The following is a 19,806-nucleotide window of genomic DNA, read 5'->3' as shown; positions in this document are numbered from 1 at the left end:
GGGGAGATGAGCAAAGGGGATTGAGGAGGAAGGGAGAACATTGAAGCAGTGTGCTCTGGGGTGTCCCCAATGGGTGGAGGAGGAAGGAAGGGAGCCTGGGGGAAATGGAGAAGGCAAGTTAGGTTGGCTTCTCGTTTGTTACAAATGGTTTGGAGTTGAGATGCAGAGCATGTATTCAAATGGAAGGCTCTGTAATCTGTCTGGGTATTCTTGATGATCAGTCAGGACACAGAATTCCTTCTAGGGGCTGGAGCAGAGACATGCCTGGGATTTGAGTCCTAACAAGACAGGTATTTCTGGTCTCTGTTCTTCCAACCTTATCCCTTTCTATGGTAAACTTATCATCCCCTGTCTGCAAGCATGATTGGAGAGTTCGCCGGAACAATGGTCCCCAGATTCCATCTTAATATGTTATCATCCACATTTACTATTTGCATATTTCAAGCTCCAGGTTCTTCCCCACCTCCTCATTGGGGAGTTTGAAGACCATTTTGTCAGCTTTCAGCCCTGCCAAGAATGAGTGCACACAGGTGAGAGCATGTAGGCTCACCTTTTGCATCCATCAGTGCTGGGCGGGCCCTGGATGGAGAAGGCCCTGCCTGCAATTTCAGTTTCATTAAAGTTTCGCTTTTACCATTTTATTTTTTTATTATTCTTATTTTGTAATCTTTATTTAATTTTGAGAGAGAGAGAGATGGAGTGTGAGCAGGGGAGGAACAGAGAGAGGGGGAGACACAGAATCCTAAGTAGGCTCCAGTCTCTGAGCAGTCAGTACAAAGCCCAAAGCCCGATGTGGGCTGGAACTCATTAACCTTGAGATCATGACCTGAGCTGAAGTTGGTTGCTCAACCGACTGAGCCACCCAGTCGCCCCTAGCTTTTCCCCTTTTAGCCATCAAAATAATATGTGCCACTGCGGGAAATTTATAAGATACAGAAAAATCTAGAGAAGCAAGGAAAATCACCATTAATGCTTTCACTCAGAGGGGATTCACATTTTGCCATATTTCCTTCCAGTCTTTTTCCTGCATCTTTTGTTTTTTATGTGCACTCATCTACAGATGAATGTTTGTATTCTGATTTAGAAACATTTAACAATATTTAATCCCCTGGCATAAACATTTTCTGTAAACCTCATGGGAAGTCTATTGAATGTTGATTGCCACAGAGAGCATAAAGACGTTACTGTCTTTTAAGAGTTATTGTCATTTGGTCTCTTCCCAGGTCCCCTATTGTGGTCTGCTGCACGTCTGGGAGACTATGATGGGAATGAGTGTGAAAAGCTGGAGGTTTCACCTAACTCGTTGCTCCTGCCTGGAAGATCATCCTTTAGAAATAGGAAAAGTGCTCCACGCGGTGGCTGACTTCAAGGGACCAGACACATTGTAGAAAGAAATGGATGAAAGCAGCTTGGGGGCTCCAGACACACGCTCCCTGCGGTCTAGTCCAGGGAAGCCCTTCTGAGGCGCCCTGGCATTCTGGAATGTCGCCAGGTCTGGACGCATGGCCAATTCCTGAGTGATGATGGTTCGCCGGGGGTTGCTTGCGTGGGTGTCTCGAGTAGTGCTTTTGCTGGTGCTGCTCTGCTGCGCCGTCTCCGTCCTCTACATGCTGGCCTGCACTCCGAAGGGCGACGAGGAGCAGCTGGGGCTGCCCAGGGCTAACGGCCCCACGGGCAAGGAGGGGTACCAGGCCGCGCTGCAGGAGTGGGAGGAACAGCATCGCAACTACATCAGCAGTCTCAAGAGGCAGATTGCGCAGCTCAAGGAGGAGCTGCAGGAGAGGAGCGAGCGGCTCAAGAATGCGCAGAATCACCCCAGCGACGCTGTGGGCCTGGGGCTGGATCAGGGCCCCCCAGAGAAAACGCAGGCGGACCTTCTGGCCTTCCTGCACTCCCAGGTGGACAAGGCGGAGGTGCACACCGGCGTCAAGCTGGCCACCGAGTATGCTGCTGTGCCTTTCGATAGCTTCACTCTGCAGAAGGTGTACCAGCTGGAGACCGGCCTGACCCGCCACCCCGAGGAGAAACCCGTGAGGAAAGACAAGCGGGATGAACTGGTGGAAGCCATTGAATCGGCCGTAGAGACCCTGAACGGCCCTGCGGATGGCAGCCCCAGTCGGCGCCCCTACTCCGCCTCGGATTTCATAGAAGGTTGGCAAGTTTGTGGATTGGGGTGGGAAGGAGAAGGAAGGGCATCTGGGTCCAGGTACCCAGGCGGGTCACCGCAGCGGGAAGCGGACGTCTGGCTTTGGCAATGACTGGCAGAGGGTGAGCCACAGCAAAGGCACATAGTGTGGGTTTGTATTTCTCAGAGACAGCCGTTTTACTTACTTTCTCATGAAAGCCATGTTTATTGAGTGGACAGGTTCGTTGTTCCCTGGCAGAAGAAGGGAGTTCTTGTGTTCATTAGGAAGGAAGGAAGAAAGGAAGGAAGGAAGGAAGGAAGGAAGGAAGGAAGGAAGGAAGGAAGAAAAAGAAAAAGAAATAGAAAAAATATTGAAACCCAAACAGAGGATGATAGGCAGTTTTAATTGATCTGTTCCCTGGGCCCTTCTCCTGGAGATCTGGCCTGGGTATCAGGCCCATGAACAGAACTGCAAACACGTGGTCTATAGCACTTAACATTTGCCAGACACTGTTCTGGGAACTTTATATTTACTAATTCACTTTTTCTTCTTAATGACCCTATGAGGAGGGATGAAGATTGAGTTCAGATTAATTAAGTAAATCACCCAAGGTTGTGCCGTTAACCAGGATTTGAGCCTGGGAAGTCTGATTCCAGAGTCCCCATCCTTAACCACTAGCTTATATTGTACAGTCACAGCACATGAAAACTAGTGACATGAATGGCTTAGCTTTTTTTTCATGGGCACAGAACAGCCAAATATTAGTTTGTGTGTGATTGTGTCTACTTGGAGGAGAAATTGGCCTTGTCTAGTTTCTTGGAAGTTTCATTAGTATCTTCTTGCCAACTTTTCCACTGTTACTGGGGCAAAAATCAACTAATAATTTGGGAGAGGAAATAACTTCCGAGGGCATCCACCTCTCCCTCCTGTTTCTGGAGAGAATCTACTTCAACTTCTCAGACGTGTGGCCGTGTCCACTATTACCTTATTCCCAATAACGACCCTCTCATTGCCTGCAAGCAAGACAGAGTCTGTTTAGTCATATCAAAATGGCTCTCACTGCTATGTATGCCTGTTCTCTTTGGACACTTCCCCATCTTATGATTTTTTTCCACTTTATATGTGAACCATAAACTCATGTAATTTTGGTAATCATTTTCATATACCTAGAGCCAGGTAAAGAAATCTTGTACAAGATCAAGCTTTTTGGTCGTCAGGATGTTTTTGTTGTTACTCATTTATATGAGGTATGAAAAATACCTAGCACATTTGGCAGCTAGCAAGTACAAGCACATGCTGGGCACTCAGTAAGAATTCAAAATATCATGATGTCATAGCAGCACATTTTATAGCGCTTTGAAGTTTATGAAATGTTTCCACATACAATATCTTACTGGTGGACCCCCAGGGAAAGTCATAAACATCCTTAAAAAGCAAATCCTGGTTGCCACTCGCCCTGGAGAATGCCACAAGAGCTGCCCACATACAAAGCACTTTCAAAAGAACTTGGTTATAAGTTAATGCCTGCCATTTGGAATGTTGGCCCTTGTGATTTTTCATATACATTCATATTTGAAACCTCTGCTTTTCTGTGTACAGTGTCTTGATACACAAGGCCTGTTATTCTCAGTCAGCAGTGACATAGGCCCCCTACCCCTGAATTTATTTGCATTGAGATATGGCTGACTTTCTGTTGGAGACACTGTTATCCTAGCTACCCAGTGTTGCTCACATGTGCAGCACACAGCCTGTGTTTTAAGGCAGATCAACCCACACATACCTTCCAGATTTGGTGAAAGTCTAGTGGGCTGTTTTCTTAGGATGAGTGAATAGACACACACTTTAGATACATTTATACATATTTAACTGTCATAAGTACAATTTATTTCATTTTTTTTGTTCTTACCACAAAAGATTGTGGTGGCAATCTTTTGTATTCTGAGGAAATAGGGTAGTTTGAAAAACTCCACTAGTCCGAGGAAGCTTCAGGAAGGTCGAGTCAAAGTCTACATATGGAGCAACTTTCAAATAGTGATGTTCCAGAGCAAAGTGGGAATCCTGTTACTGTGAGAATTTGGTCACCAACTGGATGGCCCCTTGGTCAGGAGGTTATAATTCATGATTCTAGGATCAGAGTTGTGGCTGGACTGGATTACATTTGAGGACCTTTGTAATCCTGGTTCCTGATTTTTTGATCTACACACAGTCAAGGGGAAAGAAGACAATGGAAAAGGTCTGATTTGAAATCTGTTTTCTATGAGTTACAACAAGTGATGAGACCTTATAAGGGTGAAATAGGTCTTTGAAGTAACTTATTTGGGTTTCTAAATATAACCGTAGAGAGATTGATTTTGTGTTTGGGGTATCAGTAGTCCAGAAGTTAGAGTGATTTAGTAAAAGTCAATGGGAAAATTTTAGGTCTCCCACACTCAGTTCTAAACAAAGGTAACTGATCTGCTGAACCCAGAACGAGAATGGGGATTCTTTGTGTTTAAAGAAATAATAATAAAAACACATGAATGCTTCCAGATGGTAATAGTTAGGCAAAGCTTAAAGCTACCTATGAGGCAGGTAGCATGGTGACATGAGCACGGGGAGCTGTGTGACTTTGACCAATATACTCAAGCCCCTTAAGACTCGGTTTCCTCCTCTCTCCGAAGAGACTTGGCTTAGTGTCCTCCAGGGCCCTACCCAGTCCCAACCTTCTGCAACACGCAAAGCACTGCTTCAACTTCTTTTCTTCTCAGCTTTGCCAAACAACTGTCCCTGGAGGGTACTCTAACATCCACTCTCCGAGATGATGAGGACACAACACTGACCCTTTGGGAACCTTGTCTCTGAAAGAAGGAATTAAGATAGATTAGTTATCAGGTCTGACCTGACCGTGGCCACCTTCTAGGGTGCTGTGAAGCTTGCAGACGGAGAATACCACATTGGTGACTGTCTATGATCGATATTGATGTAATTATTTTCTGTCTCTAAAACACAGAGAGAACAGCATGTGCCTCCTCTCCCTTTCCCTAGACATTTTGTTGGCATTGATTATCGCATTGGCTTCTCACATAATAGCATGGATTTTTTTTGTAACTGTCTGGGAAGAGAAGTAGAAAAATGTGATCAAATCCTGTGCCTTAGGATGCCTAAATGTTTATCTCCTCAAGTGAACAGAATTTTTTTTTGTTTGTGGCTTAGTTATTCCTTCACTATAGGATATCCAGACTCCTATTTAAGTCTTAGTGGCATAACTTTTGGCTTTGACTTCATATTTTTAAGTAGAACTTTTGGATATAAATTTGACATGGTTCCATAAAACAATTTAGCTTTCCAAATTATTCCTCTTTTATAATCCAAACTTCTGAGAATGTGAGTCTGTGTGAGGCAGTCGTGTCTACTGTCTCCATGGGTGGCTCTTCTGTCACTCTGCCAGCTTTTGCAGGGTTGGTGGTAGCAAGAGCAGGGTCAGATTTGTGGTGAGGTGGAGCCACAAGCCGTGATCTGCAAGAAAGTGAAAATTTTGAGGGCACCTTAAGATGCATTTAAATCAAGGGATATAGAAATTGCTATAAAACCTTAGTAGCTGCCTGTACAGTAAATCCCAACTTCCTGTGCTCAACAGCCAACCCCTCGTGCCTTCTGGGAAGCTAAGGCAAAGAGTGAAGATGCTGAGTTTTTGACTTCCATTGTTTGTGTCTCACTATAAGCTCTAAGGGATACCCTGTGACCACTTTGCTAAAGCTGTTTTGGACAAGTCAAATCCATTTCCAAGTCCTGGGTACTTGGAGAGCCAGGTGCTTGGGGCTGTGAGGACAGGAAGTGGGCTTTTTCCTCTGCATGAATTTTGGTGATATGCTTCTTTGTCAGCAACTTTGTGACCTGGGGTTGAAAAGGTAGGACAGGCATGCTTTTTCTCTCTCTCAAAATAAATAAGTAAACTTTTTTTTGAAGTTTACATTGGGTGGGGAGCAAGTGGGAAAGGGGCAAAAAGAGAGGGAGAGGGAGAGAGAGAATCCCAAGCAGGCTCTGTGCTGTCAGCACAGAGCCCAACACAGGGCTCAAACTCACCAACTGTGAGATCACAACCTGAGCCAAAACCAAGAGTCGGACACCCAATTGACTGAGGCACCCAGGTGCCCCTAAATAAACTTAAAAAGGTAAAGGCAGGCATTCAGATGCATTTCTGGGCCTTTTGGGGGCATCAGGAGGTCTTGGTGCAGAAAGAAGGAGAGTTAGGGTGTAGTGGGAGGGAGATTCTGCACAGTGGGGCATCTAACCTGTGTTTGGGGTGTGGGGAGATGTGCTGGCAGACTGGACAGCAGGAGGGCTTCAGGAGCTGAGTTGGGCCTTGGTTCTCAGCCAGCATCTCTAGGGCAGTGAGGGTGTTAGAACTTAGGACAGCCCTTCTGACTGTCTGTCACCTCACTGTGCACTGGAGAGACCATGCTGGCTCACTTTTAAGTTTTGAGCAGTCCTACGTGACACTGGGTTCCTCTGTCACTCACCCTATCCTGTCTGTCCCACTTCCTACCTCAGATACCCTCATTTGTTTGCGGATGCTTTAAGGTCCTTTAAGGAGGGACAAATGCTTTTTATCCTGAAATCATAGATTAAGAGGCTTAAATACAAATAAATGGTATGAAGCTGCACTTTGAAGCAGGAATTCTTCCTGTGGTGATGGAGGGAGAGAAAGTGGACTAGCCTTGGATTCTGCCTGTGGGCAGGAGTCCAGCCTCCCAGCACGACAAGTGAAGGAGCCCCATATGAAACGAAATGCTCTGCTGTCCTAGGATATTTTGAAATTCTTAATAATTTTGGAACAGGGAGCCTATGTTTTCATTTTGCACCGGGCCCTACAAACTAGGTTGTGAGTCCCACTTCCAAGGTCGAGAGGACAGGAGGGAAACATAAAGGAAGAGGGAGATAGAATTAGTGGTGAACTGTGTAGTTGGGCACCTTTGCTGAGGGTCAGCTCTGTTGGTCTTCGGTGCACTGGGACAGATGGAACCTCTGTGTGACATACATCCTATGTGTACAGAGTATTTTGTCACAAGACTGCAGAAACTAGAAAGGCTGACATTTTATTATATTTTTATTGTGCCCATGCAAAGCAGTTTTGTTCCCAAGGGATTTTTTCAGAAGTTGAGGCTGTCACTGTTGTCCTGCCTTATGTTTCCCATTAAGAACAGGCTACAAGAGCACTTGTGACGATGGGGGAAGCCCAGGATGGACAATCTTGGCTTTAGTGGGAGTAGAGAGCAAAGGCTCCATGGAGAGATGGTCTGAACTGGGGCCTCATATAAAGTGGAAAAACGTGCACTGGGGGAGACTAAAGGGAGACGCACGGGTGAGGGGCCCCTTTATGTGAATGTATGGCCAGGGCTGCTGTTCAGATTTCAGCCTGCTCAGCCTCTTTGGGTAGGAAGCAGTGTTTACAGAAAGGATCTGTAGTTTTTTAACCAGACCACTGGCTTATCCCCTGATAGAGTCAAGGGTGAGGTCCTGCACTGAGGCTTAATTAACATGCATGAATAGGACACCTGCTATTTGTGCAGGATGTCCCCAGCTGTTTGGGGAGCTGGAAAAGGAGGATGAAGCTAGGTCTCCCAGCCTGCAGGAACTGATTACGTACATGGGGAGGCAAAACTCTGAGTGACTGGGTGTCCAGCAGGAAGTACTCTTGGTACTGTGGGCTTCAGAATTGGTGGCCAGATGCAAGCCAGATGGTCAGGGAAGGAGGCTGGGCCTGGGGCTGAGAAGGGGTCACCAGAGAGGGAATGAGGTAAGGGAACAGATTGGTATCATGGAGAGGGGTACCAGAAAGCTGACTGACTCCAGAATAGGAGGTCAGTGTAGAGACCAGCCTGGCCAGCATGCAGGATCCAAGAGTCACTAGCAATGGAGTTCACAAGGGTCCTGAGGGCTGGGCATAGGAGTTTAGCTCAATAGGGATCATTTGGACCTGGAGTCAGAAGGTCCATTCTTCCTAGGAGGCAGTGAGCTCAAGCTCAGCTCTTGGGTCCCCAATAGCTCCCCTTCTCTTCCTGCTTTCAGTGGTTCCCAAGTACTTAGACAATTCAGCATCTTGGAGGTCCCTGTGGTCACAGATGGGGACTGCCATGGTCTGTCCCAGCTGCTCTTATGTTGGTACACTGGGCACCATGTCTGACATTTCACACACACTAGTTTACTTAATCCTCTCTTCCACCAGACAGTTGGGCATGCTCATTATCTCTATTTTACCTCAAGGTCACTCATCTGGTGGGTGCTGGGGCCAAGGTTCCAGAGCTTCAGATCTTGGCTCCTCACCAGGCTGTGTCTCACCTCTGAGGTCTCTGACCCCAATACACACTCCTCTGGTCCCAGAATGATGTGGGGAAATCTTTTAAAAACATGTCCAAGGTGTCCTACACTGGTGAGTTGTATACAATTGGGAAGAAGTTTTACTAGGAAGAGAAGGAAAAACATGAGCACCTGGGGGAGACAAGCAGAAAGAGACACAGGAAGAAGCAGCTAAAGACAAATCCTTCACGTGACCGAGGGCAGAACTGGCAGTGTCCAGGAGCCTTTAGCACAAAAAACTTTATTTAAGCTGCTCAGACAGGCGCTTCTTCTCAGAATTATTACAACTTTATGGGAAAAGATTTGAAAGAGGAGAGAATATTGAATTCAAAACAACTAGTTGAAAGCCACTGAGGAACTGTTTGGCATGCTTGTCTGTTCCTAAGAGACAGGGTTTACCTTTTTATTGTATTCTCCAAAACATATGACCTTACGTAGGCAAGCTTGGAGGACCCCACAATCTGATCCCAGCTTATCTCGTCACCTTATTTCCTGCGGCTCTCTCCTGTCCTTCCTGTCCTACCACCGAATTCTTATTCTCTTGCTCCTGCCCTGGCACTCCTTCCCTGAGCACAGTCCTTCACCAGAAAACTCTGGGCTGCCAACCTCTCCGCCCAGATGTTCCTCTCTGAAATCTGTTCTCATTCTTCCAACTGAAGCTCCTTTTTCCCAAACTAGCCTACTGCATGGTGCTTTCTCTATCTGGTTTTATAGCTCTTCTTTAGATCAGCCTATCTTTACTGACAACTTGTAGCAACAGTTGCAGCCTGAACTGCAATTAGGGAGCCAGCTGCTGGAGCCTGAAAGTCTAACTCCACCAAGGTCTGCCTGCCTGCACGAGGGGAGCCTGGCCTCCTGACTCTCTTTTTACCCCTTGTATGTGACCTACTCCTGGAGGGCCGGAGCCACGCCCCATTCAGCTTTCAGCTCCCACCCAATTGTAGACACTGCACCATCAGTATGTATCAAAGAAATTGCTTTAAACGTTTTGGAATAAAAGTGTATTTGAAATCCTAGGTAACCAGGATACTCACAAATCTGCTCTGCTCTTAAAGTTCCATCGTAAATTAGGTGTTTGGATTAGGGGTATTTTCCATAGAATAATACTGTAAATAGTACTTGGGTTCCTTGGACATACCACAGATCTGATTTAAACTCCAAAATCAAACAAACTGGTGCTTGTTGGAGAGGAGGTTGGGGATGGAGTGGTGGCAAGAAGGGTGAAAGGGAGTGAGAAGTAGGCTTCAAGTTTTGGAATGAGTAAGTCACGATGATGAAAAGTACAGCATAGGGAATATAGTCAATGGTATGTTTTTTTTAAGTTTATTTATCTTGAGAGAGAAAGAGAGAGAGAGACAGAGAGAAAGAGAGAGAGAGAGAGAGAGAACCCGTGGGGGAGGGGCAGAGAGAGGGGGGTGGACAGAAGATCTAAAGCAGGCTCTGTGCTAATAGCAGAGTACCCATTGTGGGGCTTGAACTCAAGAACCATGAGATCATGACCTGAGCAGAAGTTGGATGCTTAACTGACTGAGCCACCCAGGCGCCCCTAGTCAATGGTGTTTTAATAGCTTTGTATGGTGACAGATATACTTGTGAGCATAGCATAATGTGTAGACTTGTCAAATCACTGTGTTGTAAGCCTGAAGCTAACACAACAATGTGTGTGAACTATACTTCAATAAAAAAAGGAAGTTGCCTTCCCCAATTTTTTAAAATAAATAAAAACAAAATAAAAGCTAAACAAACAAACTCTAAACACAAATGCCAGAGGTGGGAGATAAGCGACTATGGAGAGTACTTTAGAAAGTTATTTTAATTTTCTAGGCATTACTAGTACCTTCTCAATGTAGCACCTAATGGTAAAGTCATTTTTAAACCTTTTTAATTTTAAATATTTTAGAATTATAGAAGAGTTACAAAAATAGCAGAGAATTCCTGCATATTCCTTTTACCCGGCTTCCCCTGATGCCAACATTTTACATGATTCAAGGTACAATGGTCAGAACAAGGCAGATAACATTGGTACAGGAGTAACAGCTAAATTATCCCTAGGATTTGTCTTGTTTTGTTTTTGTATTTCTTCTTCTACTTGGTTTGTATTCTCTGTACTTCTTAGATCTGTGGTTTGGTGCCTGTCATTCATTTTGGGAAATTCTGAACCAGTGTTTCTTCAAATATTTCTTTGCCCCATTCCTTCTCTTTTCTTCTGGAATTAAATTATGTGTATGTCACACTGCTTGACATTGTCTCTCACCTCTTGGATGTTCTGTTTCTTTGTTTTCATTTTTTTTCTCTTTGCGTTACAGTTTGGGTAACTTTTATTGACCCGCCTCAAGTTAACTGATTCTTTCCTCAGCAGAGAGAGGGTTACTCATGAGCCCATCCAGGGCATTCTTTATCTCTATTATTGTATTTTCAAAAATTTCTACATTTCCATTTGATTCTTACAGTTTCCATCTCCCTGCTTGAAATTACTTGGTTGTACACGTTGTCCACTTTTTCTACTTGAGTGTTTAACATATTGATCATAGTTATTTTCAGTTCCTTGTCAGATGGTTCCAGCATCTATGTCATATTTGAGTCTGCTTCTGATGATTGCTTTGTGTCTTGGGTTTTTTCCTGCCTCATAATTTTTATTGGAAGCCGGACATCTTATGTAGCTAATAGAAACTGAGGTACTGTTTATCCCTGGAAATGGCACACTTTTCCTTCTCCTGGGCCCTTAGTGTGTGTGTATGTGTGTGTGTGGGAAGTTAATCAAGTTAGGAGTTGGGCTGGGCTTGAGATTTGTTGTTGCTGTGGTTACCCCAGAACACCACAGCCTTCAGATTTCTTTAGCGATACCTTGTGTTGGAGGTGGAGGTGGTTTTGCCTGAGCATTCTCTGCTCAGCCCTGCAGTTTAGATCTTCCCTTTTCATCTCAGAGAAGGTCTTCTGGTATTTCTCTCCTGTCCCATCCCAGCGATTCTGCTACTTGTTATTCAGGCTTGTTGGCTTGGCCCTGCAAGGGCACTGGTGGTGGGGCGGAGTGGTCCCTGGTGTTCTGACTGAATCTTACACATGCACCATGTCCTAGGTCTTGAGGTGTTCTCCTGATCCAGCTCCAGGGGTAAGGCTTTTTACTTCTCCCTTCCCCTAGCTACAGTGCGTTTCACCAGCTCCCTGAGGGTGAGAATGTTTGTTGCCCTTTCCCCACCAATAAGCTTTTGTTCCACAGAGAGGAGGCAGCAGAGAATGATGCAGGAGGAGTTTTTTGCCCCTTCCCGCATGGATGCTGCCCTCTCCCCTGGGCCTGCACCACATAAACTCACTGTTTATTTCTTTCTTGCTTTCTTGCTTTCCTTCCTTCCTTCCTTCCTTCCTTCCTTCCTTCCTTCCTTCCTTCCTTCCTTCCTCTTTTTTCTTCCTTTGCTAAAATTGAAGTATAATTGGTATACAATATCCTATTAGTTTCAGGTGTACATACATTACAAAGCGATCCTGTCACCATAAAGTTATACAATATAATTGACTATATTCCCTATGCTATATGTTACATCCCTGTAATTTATTTATTTTATAACTGGAAGTTTGTACCTCTTAATCCACTTCATCTATTTTGCCTGCCTCCCCACTCTGGGAGCCAATAGTTTATTTCCTGTGTGTATAAGTATTTGTGTTTGGTTTGTTCATTTATTTTGTTTTTTAGATTCCTCATATAAGTGAAATTACATGGTATTTATCTTTCTCTGATATTTCATTTAGCATAATACCCTCTATGTCCACCTATGTTGTCAAAAGTAGCAAGATTTCATTCTATATATATTATGTATATATGCCATATTTTCTTTATCTGTTCATCTATCAATAGACACGTAGGTTGTTTCCATCTTTTGGTTACTGTAAATAAGGCTGCAGTGAACATAGGGGAGCATATATATCTCTTTGGTGGTTTTATTTTCTTCAGAAGTGTAATTACTGGATTGTATGGTAGTTCTGTTTTTAATTTTTTTAGGAGCCTTCATACTGTTTTCCATGGTGGCTGCACCCATATATGTTACTACCAGGAGTGTTCAAGGGTTCCCTTTCTCTACATCCCGGCCAACACTTGTTATTTTTATCTTTTTGATAATCACCAGCCTGACAGATGTGAGGTGATATCTCACTGTGGTTTTGATTTGCATTTCCCTGATGACTAGTGATACTGAAAATCTTGTCATGTGCTTGTTGGCCATCTGTATGTCTTCCTTGGAAAAATATCTGTCAGGTTCTCTGCTTATTGTTTAATCAGGTTTTTTGTTTTTTGATATTAAGTTGTATAAGTTCTTTATATATTTTGGGTATGAACTTCTTATTGGATATATGATTTGCAAATATATTCTCCCATTCAGTAGGTTGCATTTTCATTTTGTTGATGATTTCTTTCACTGTGCAAAATCTTTTTAGTTTGATATCATCACATTTGTTTATTTTAGCCTTTGTTGCCCTTACCTGAGGAGACTGGTCCAAAAAAATATTGTTTAAGACTGATGTCAAAGAGTTTACTACCTATGTTTTCTTCTGGGAGTTTCATGTTTTAAAGGTTTTACATTCAAGTATTTAATCCATTTTGAATTTATTTTTGTACCAGGTATCAGATAATGTTCCAGTTGCATTCTTTTGCATGTAGATGTCCAGTTTTCCCAACACTATTTATTGAAGAGAATGTGTTTTCCACATTGTATATTCTTGCCTCCTTTGTCATAGATTAATTGACCATATATGTGTGGTTTATTTCTCTGCTCTCTTTTCTGTTCCATTGATCTGTATGTCTGCTTTTGTGCCAGTACCACACTGTTTTGATTACTACAGATTTGTAGTATAGTTTTTAATCAGGAAGTGTGATACTTCCAGCTTTGTTCTTCTTTCTCAAGGTTGCTTTGGCTATTTGGGGTCTTTCGTGGTTCCACACAAATTTTACAATTATTTGTTTTAGTTCTGTGAAAAATGCCATTGGTGTTTTGATGGAGATTGCATCGAATCTGTAGATTTCTTTGGGTAGTATGGACATTTTAAAAACATTAGTTCTTCCAATCTATGAACATAGAATATATTTCCATTTATTTATGTCATCTTCAATTTTTTTCATTAATATCTTATAGTTTTCAGAATACAGATTTTTAATCTTCTGATTAAATTTATTCCCAAGTTTATTTATTCTTTCTTATTGTGTTTTTTCTTTATTTCTCTTTCTTTTTATTTTATTTTATTTTTATTTTATTTTTTTTAATTTACATCCAAGTTAGTTAGCATATAGTGCAACAACAATTTCAGGAGTAGATTCTTTAATTTCTCTTTCTGATGGCTCTTTATTAGTGTATAGAAATGCAACTGATTTATTTATGTTAATTTTGTAATTTTACTAAATTCATTTATTAGTTCTAATAGATTTTTTGGTAGAGTCTTCAGGGTTTTCTATATAAAGAATCATGTCATCTGCAATAGTAGCAATTATACTTCTTCCTTTTCAATTTGGATGCCTTTTATTTATTTTTCTTGCCTAATTGCTGTGGCTAGGACTTTCAATATGATGTAGAACAGAAGTGGTGAGAGTGGGTTTCCTTGTCTTATTCCTGGTCTTAGAGGAGAAGCTTTCCAGTTTTTACCAGAGTATGATGTTAGCTGTTCGTTTGTCATATATGGTCTTTATTATGTTGAGGTATGTTCCTTCTGTACCCATTTTGTTGAGAATTATTTTTATGTTTATTTATTTATTCATTTTTTATTTTTGAGAGAGAGATGGGGAGACAGAATGTGAATAGGGGAGGGGCAGAGAGAGAGGGAGACACAGAATCCGAAGCAGGCTCCAGGCTCTGCGCTGTCAGTATAGAGCCTGACACGGGGCTCAAACTCACAAACCATGAGATCATGACTTGAGCCAAAGTCAACACTTAACTGACTGAGCCACCCAGGCACCCCGAGAGTTATTTTTCATAAGTGGGTGTTGAATTTTGTCAAATGCTTTTTCTGCATCTATTGAGATGATCATATGGTTTTTATCCTTAATTTTCTTAACGTGGTGCATCATATTGATTGATTTGCAAATATTGAACTTTCACTGCATCACTGGACTAAATCCCACTTGAACGATGTGTATGATCCTTTTAATGTATTATTGAATTTGCTAATATTTTGTTGAAGATTTTTGTATCTATGTTCATCAGGGATATTGGCTTATAATTTTCTTTTTTTTTATGGTGTTCTTATCTAGTTTTGGAATCAGAGTAATGTTGGCCTCACAAAATGAGTTTGGAAGCATTCCTTCTTGTTCAATTTTTTTTTTTTTTTGTAATGATTTGAGAAGGACAGGTACTAATTAGTCTTTAAATGTTTGGTAGAATTCATTTGTGAAGCCATCTGGTCCTGGACTTTTGTTTGGGGGAGTTTTTAAATTACTGATTCAGTTTCATTACTTGTAATTGGCCTATTCAGAATTAATAGTTATTTGTGATTCAGTCTTAGAAGGTTATGTGTTTCTAGGAGTTTATCCACTTTTTCTAGGTTTTTTCAATTTGTTGGCATATAATTGTTGGTAGTAGTCTCATGATCCTTTGTATTTCTGTGGTGTCAGTTGTAACCTCCTCTTTCACTTCTGATTTTATTTATTTTGGCTATCTTTATCTTGATATGTTTATTAATTTCATCATTACAGATAACCAGCTTTTAGTTTCATTGATGATTTCTGGTTGTTGTTTTTTTTTTTAGTCTCAATTTTACTTATTTCCACTCTGATATTTATTATATCCTTCCTTCTACTGACCTTGGGCTTTGTTTGTTGTCCATATGGATACTTTAAGGCTCTGATTTTTCTTTGAGTACTCAATGCTGTTCCTGGAGAAAGAGCCTGCAAGAGAGTACAGACTTCTCCACTGTTTTGAACCCCAGTGGCTTCCCTCTTTTGCCAGTCTACTCTTAGCCTCCATCATTCTGTTAATTTCTTTTTACCAGTGTCGGTTGCATCTACCCTAATAAATGAGTGCTCAGGTTTCTTCTCCACCTGTAGGCTCCTGGCCTCTCCTTAGATTTTAGGCCAGCTGTTTATTCTGTGAACTTTGCTATCCACTCAATCATAAAAGTCTCGCATTTGAAATTAGTCAGCTCTGTTTTCATTATAAGTGATGCTGCTTCAAGCTCATTATATCCTGGAGTGGAAGCAGAAGTGTGAAACCACTTCTTAAAATAATTTAAAACCTATTGATTACTTCTGTTTCTCTACAAATCAGTAATCTCTCCTCAAATCTAGTTTCAACCATCATACACAATCCAACAGTTTAAAAGAACTTAATTATCTTGATTTTTTGGAGTGAGAATGTTGTGATAACATCCCAAATCTGGAAATCCATTATTGGAAGATTTACTTTGAGTGAAAACCTCGAATTCTTTGATCTCTTTTCTGTGGCCAACCATCAAAGAAGTGGCATTGTTGCTTAAAACCCTATCTTGTACCATATAACTATTCCTTATTTGAATTTTAATGTGTTTTAGTTTTTTTTTTAAGTTTTATTTATTTATTTATTTATTTAGCACATGAGCAAGTCGGGGAGGGGCAGAGAGAGAAGGAGAGAGAGAGAATCCCAAGCAGGCTCCTTGCTGACAGTGTAGAGCCTGATGCGGGGCTTAAAGTCACGAACTGTGAGATTGTGACCTGACCTGAAACTAAGACTTGGACACTTAACTGACTGAGCCACCCAGGTGCCCCTAAATTTTAATGTTTAAGTGTTGGATACCTGGATTTTTTTCCTCAAATGTATTATCATAAGAAGTGTAATTCTTCTTATTGTGACAATTTGTAACTTACAAATACACTTCCTCAAACTGGTGGTATTGAGGAACCCCAACTCACTGCCAGAGTTTGGGTTTATTATTTTCCATCCATTTCTTCCTTTTCTCTTAGTCTAGAATCCCTATTATCCTCATACCGGTGTTGATGTGAGTCCTATGGCCACAGGATTGGGGGAGTTAATAGAGTAGTAGAGGGAATGGAAAGTTAATATCTTATTCTCACCTCAAATACCCACAATTTTCCTGCATTTCCCCTTCCCCCTGCAGGCATGGAGACACATTGGTGGTTGAAATGTCCACACCAGCTGCCCCATTTCTTTACACTACCCACACAAACCCTCAGCTTAGGAAATAAGCCAAGGCTTTAAAACCCCATGAGGCTATGCCTTACCTCTGAATCCTGTCATGATCCTTCCTCTGGGGCTCTGTGCCAGGCAATCACCTCTGCTTCCTTCCTTCCCTGCATCTATCCTCCAGATCTGGAACCTGTGCCCTAACCAGTGACTTAGAGCTCCCTCATCTCCAGTCCTCACCTGTCCTATGGGGGAGGGATAGTCCCTTGTCCTATTCAAAATGTTATTCTGACTTTTGAAGTTATAGACATGAATGGATTTCACAGTTATGTGCTCAGGTTGATTTATATAGCACAATAAATGCTATACCACAGGCACATACTGGGTGAAAGAGGTTTTTGTGGGTTGGTGTGAGAACTTAACCACAACATGTCATATTGTTATTGTGCCTTCTGAGTGACTTACACTTTTGAGCCTAACCTACTTGTAAATACAGGACTACCCTCTGTATTTTCTTTGCATTGTGAATGTTGCTGTCAGTGACAGCCAGTGTTTTTTTGCACTGAAAGTCAGAATCTGTCTGATTTATCCAGGGAAAGGGAGCATGTGGATGGCAGTGATGAGATTATTTTGACTGTAAGCAAGAGATAGGGTCTATGAAGTCTCTTTCCTTTCTCCCTCTGTGTCCATTGAGGTTTCTGATCAGAAGTCAGTATCCACAGAGAGATATAGCCTTGTTCTTTTTCATATTGAAAGATCTGCTAGGCCTTCTGTCCAGATGACTTTACTCTCAGTATAGGACCTGTAGGAGCTGACGTGGGAGTGGGGGAAACACCAAAAATGGTCCATCATGGAAATGCTTGCTGAAATCCTACCTGGCTCTCTTTCTGTCCTCAGCTTGCTGTTTTTGCTGTGGACACAGATGAAGGGAAGGAATAGACTTTTCCAACCTTGGAGGGTGCTGTTTGGTTTATCAATTGGTATGGAAAATACAATTCTGAGAGATGACTTCATCTGAAGGTTTTTTAAGGGAGGATACTAATGGTAGAAAACAGAGCCAAGAGGGTATTAAATTGCAGGAGGAGGCAATTAGGTTAAGCACTACTTAAAACTTCATAGCTTGTTAAATGTAGGAACAGATGGGTAATGGGAGACAATAGACATATGCTTTGAGTTTTTTAAAGACCTGGCTATTCTGTGGTCTTCTCATTCATTGCACATGCCCTATGCATCAGGCATTGTCAGTGCTGGGGAAAGACAAAGTTACACACATAGTCCCTATCCCCTTGTGAGCCCCATGGTCTAGTGGGAGGGATTCCCACTACACAGGTGATAACAGCAGAGTCACACCTTAAACAGGTTGGACAAGTGGGAGAGAATTGGCCATAGGTTGGCATGGTAAGAAGGCATCAAAGGGAAGGCTACCCTTAAACAGGGTTGATTTTGTTCCTTTTTAAACAGGGTTTTGAATGATGAGTAAGAATTGGTTCAGGCCAAGGTGTGTATGTGCTGTGGGGAGAAAAGAATTTTGGACAGCAGGAGTAACATGGGGAAAACATGGAAGCTTGTAAAAGATTTGTCGACTCAGGGAACAACAGGTAATCAGGTAATTCTGGAGAGTTCAGCAGAAACCTGATAAGTCTGGGTGGGAAAAGAAGGCATGATGAGAGGAAGACCCAGAAGAATTAGGCAGGGCCACGATTATAAAGGCTTTTTTATGCTAAGGGTTTATAGTTTACCCTATAGGGCATATGGAACTACTGACTTTTTGTTTTAATTTTTTTAATGTCTTTTATTTTTGCGAGAGAGAGAGACAGAGTGCGAGCAGGGGAGGGGCAGAGAGAGAGAAGAAGACACAGAATCCGAAGCAGACTCCAGGCTCTGAGCTGTCAACACAGAGCCCAATGTGGGGCTCGAACTCACAAACCATGAGATCATGACCTGAGCTGAAGTTGGATGCTTAACCAACTGAATCACTCAGGCACCCTGGCACTATTGTCTTTAAAAAAATTTTTTTTTAATGTTTATTTATTTTTGAGACAGAGAGAGACAGAGCATGAACAGGGGAGGGTCTGAGAGAGAGGGAGACACAGAATCCAAAGCAGGCTCCAGGCTCTGAGCTGTCAACACAGAGCCTGATGCGGGGCTTGAACTCATGGACTGTGAGATCATGACCTGAGCCGAAGTCAGACGCTCAACCAACTGAGCCACCCAGGTGCCCCACTGTTGACTTTTAAATTGTGTTTACATTTACTTTCTGGCTGGGTGGTGATAGCAGCATGGGGCGTATTTGAGTGGGTTAAGTAAGAATAGAGGCAGGTTTGGAAAACATTTTGGTAGTTCCTTAAAATGTTACACATAGAATTACCATAACCCCGACAAACATAAACCCTAGTTATAGACCCAAGAGAAATGAGAACTTATACTCACATAAAAAGTTGTACACAAACATTCATAGTAGCCAAATGGTAGAAACAAACCGAATGTCCATCAATGGGTGGATTGATAAAGAAAATGTGACATATCCATAAAGCAGAAAATTATCCTCCGTAGAAGGAAATGAAGTCCTGATACATGCTACAGCATGGGTGTCCCTTGGAAACATGTTAAATGAAAGAATCTAGATGCAAAAGATTATATATTATATAATTATTTTTCTACAAAATGTCCAGAATAGGTAAATCTGTAGAGACGGAAATTAGATTATTGGTTGCCTAGGACTCCGGGTGGGTGGTGGATGGGGATGGGGAGTGGCTGCTAAGAATTAAGGGTTTCTTTTTTAGGGAGATGTGAAATGCTCTAAAATTAGATGTGTGATGGTTGCACAACTCTGTGCATATAGTGAAAAAGTTGACTTTGATACTTTAAATGGTGAATTGTTTGGCATGTGAACTATATCTCAGTAAAGCCACTTATAAGTAAGTAAAAATAAATATAACACTTTCTGTGTCCTCAAAAATAAGAAAGTGAAGGCTTGTTGACTGATAAGGCTCTAAAATTAACTGAGGTGCTGAGGGTTCCTGAAGTGAGGCTTCTGCAGACAGATAGGAGGGAGGGAGCAATGCTCAGTGTGTCCAGGGGAAGGCAATACTTTAGACCTAACCATAGAATCTTAGGCTTTTCCACAGACATTTCGCAAGTGTGTTTGATGAATAAGCTACTATGAACATATTTATTTTTATCTTGGCTTTCTCAAAAAAAAAACATTTAAGGCAGCTATAGTATTTATTGATGTCAAATCTCTTTCCTAC

The 19,806-nt window shown here is 42.1% G+C and overlaps 1 protein-coding gene across 21 annotated transcripts in view; it reads left to right on the top strand.

The window, feature by feature from the left end:
• Positions 1 to 19,806, top strand: part of CSGALNACT1 (chondroitin sulfate N-acetylgalactosaminyltransferase 1) — a 341,281-nt gene that overhangs the window by 247,148 nt on the left and 74,327 nt on the right. For all 21 annotated transcript variants that reach the window (XM_027071730.2, XM_053216491.1, XM_053216492.1 and 18 more), the window contains one exon: positions 1,224 to 2,151. In XM_027071730.2, the coding sequence (XP_026927531.1) occupies positions 1,521 to 2,151 (631 nt within the window). In that variant the 5' untranslated portion in view covers positions 1,224 to 1,520. The remainder of the gene's footprint in view (positions 1 to 1,223; positions 2,152 to 19,806) is intronic.

The sequence above is a fragment of the Acinonyx jubatus genome, chromosome B1, assembly GCF_027475565.1.
Source record: "Acinonyx jubatus isolate Ajub_Pintada_27869175 chromosome B1, VMU_Ajub_asm_v1.0, whole genome shotgun sequence".
NCBI lineage: Eukaryota > Metazoa > Chordata > Mammalia > Carnivora > Felidae > Acinonyx > Acinonyx jubatus.
Note: the sequence above shows the minus strand (reverse complement) of the source record. Positions and strands in the feature narration are given on the sequence as shown.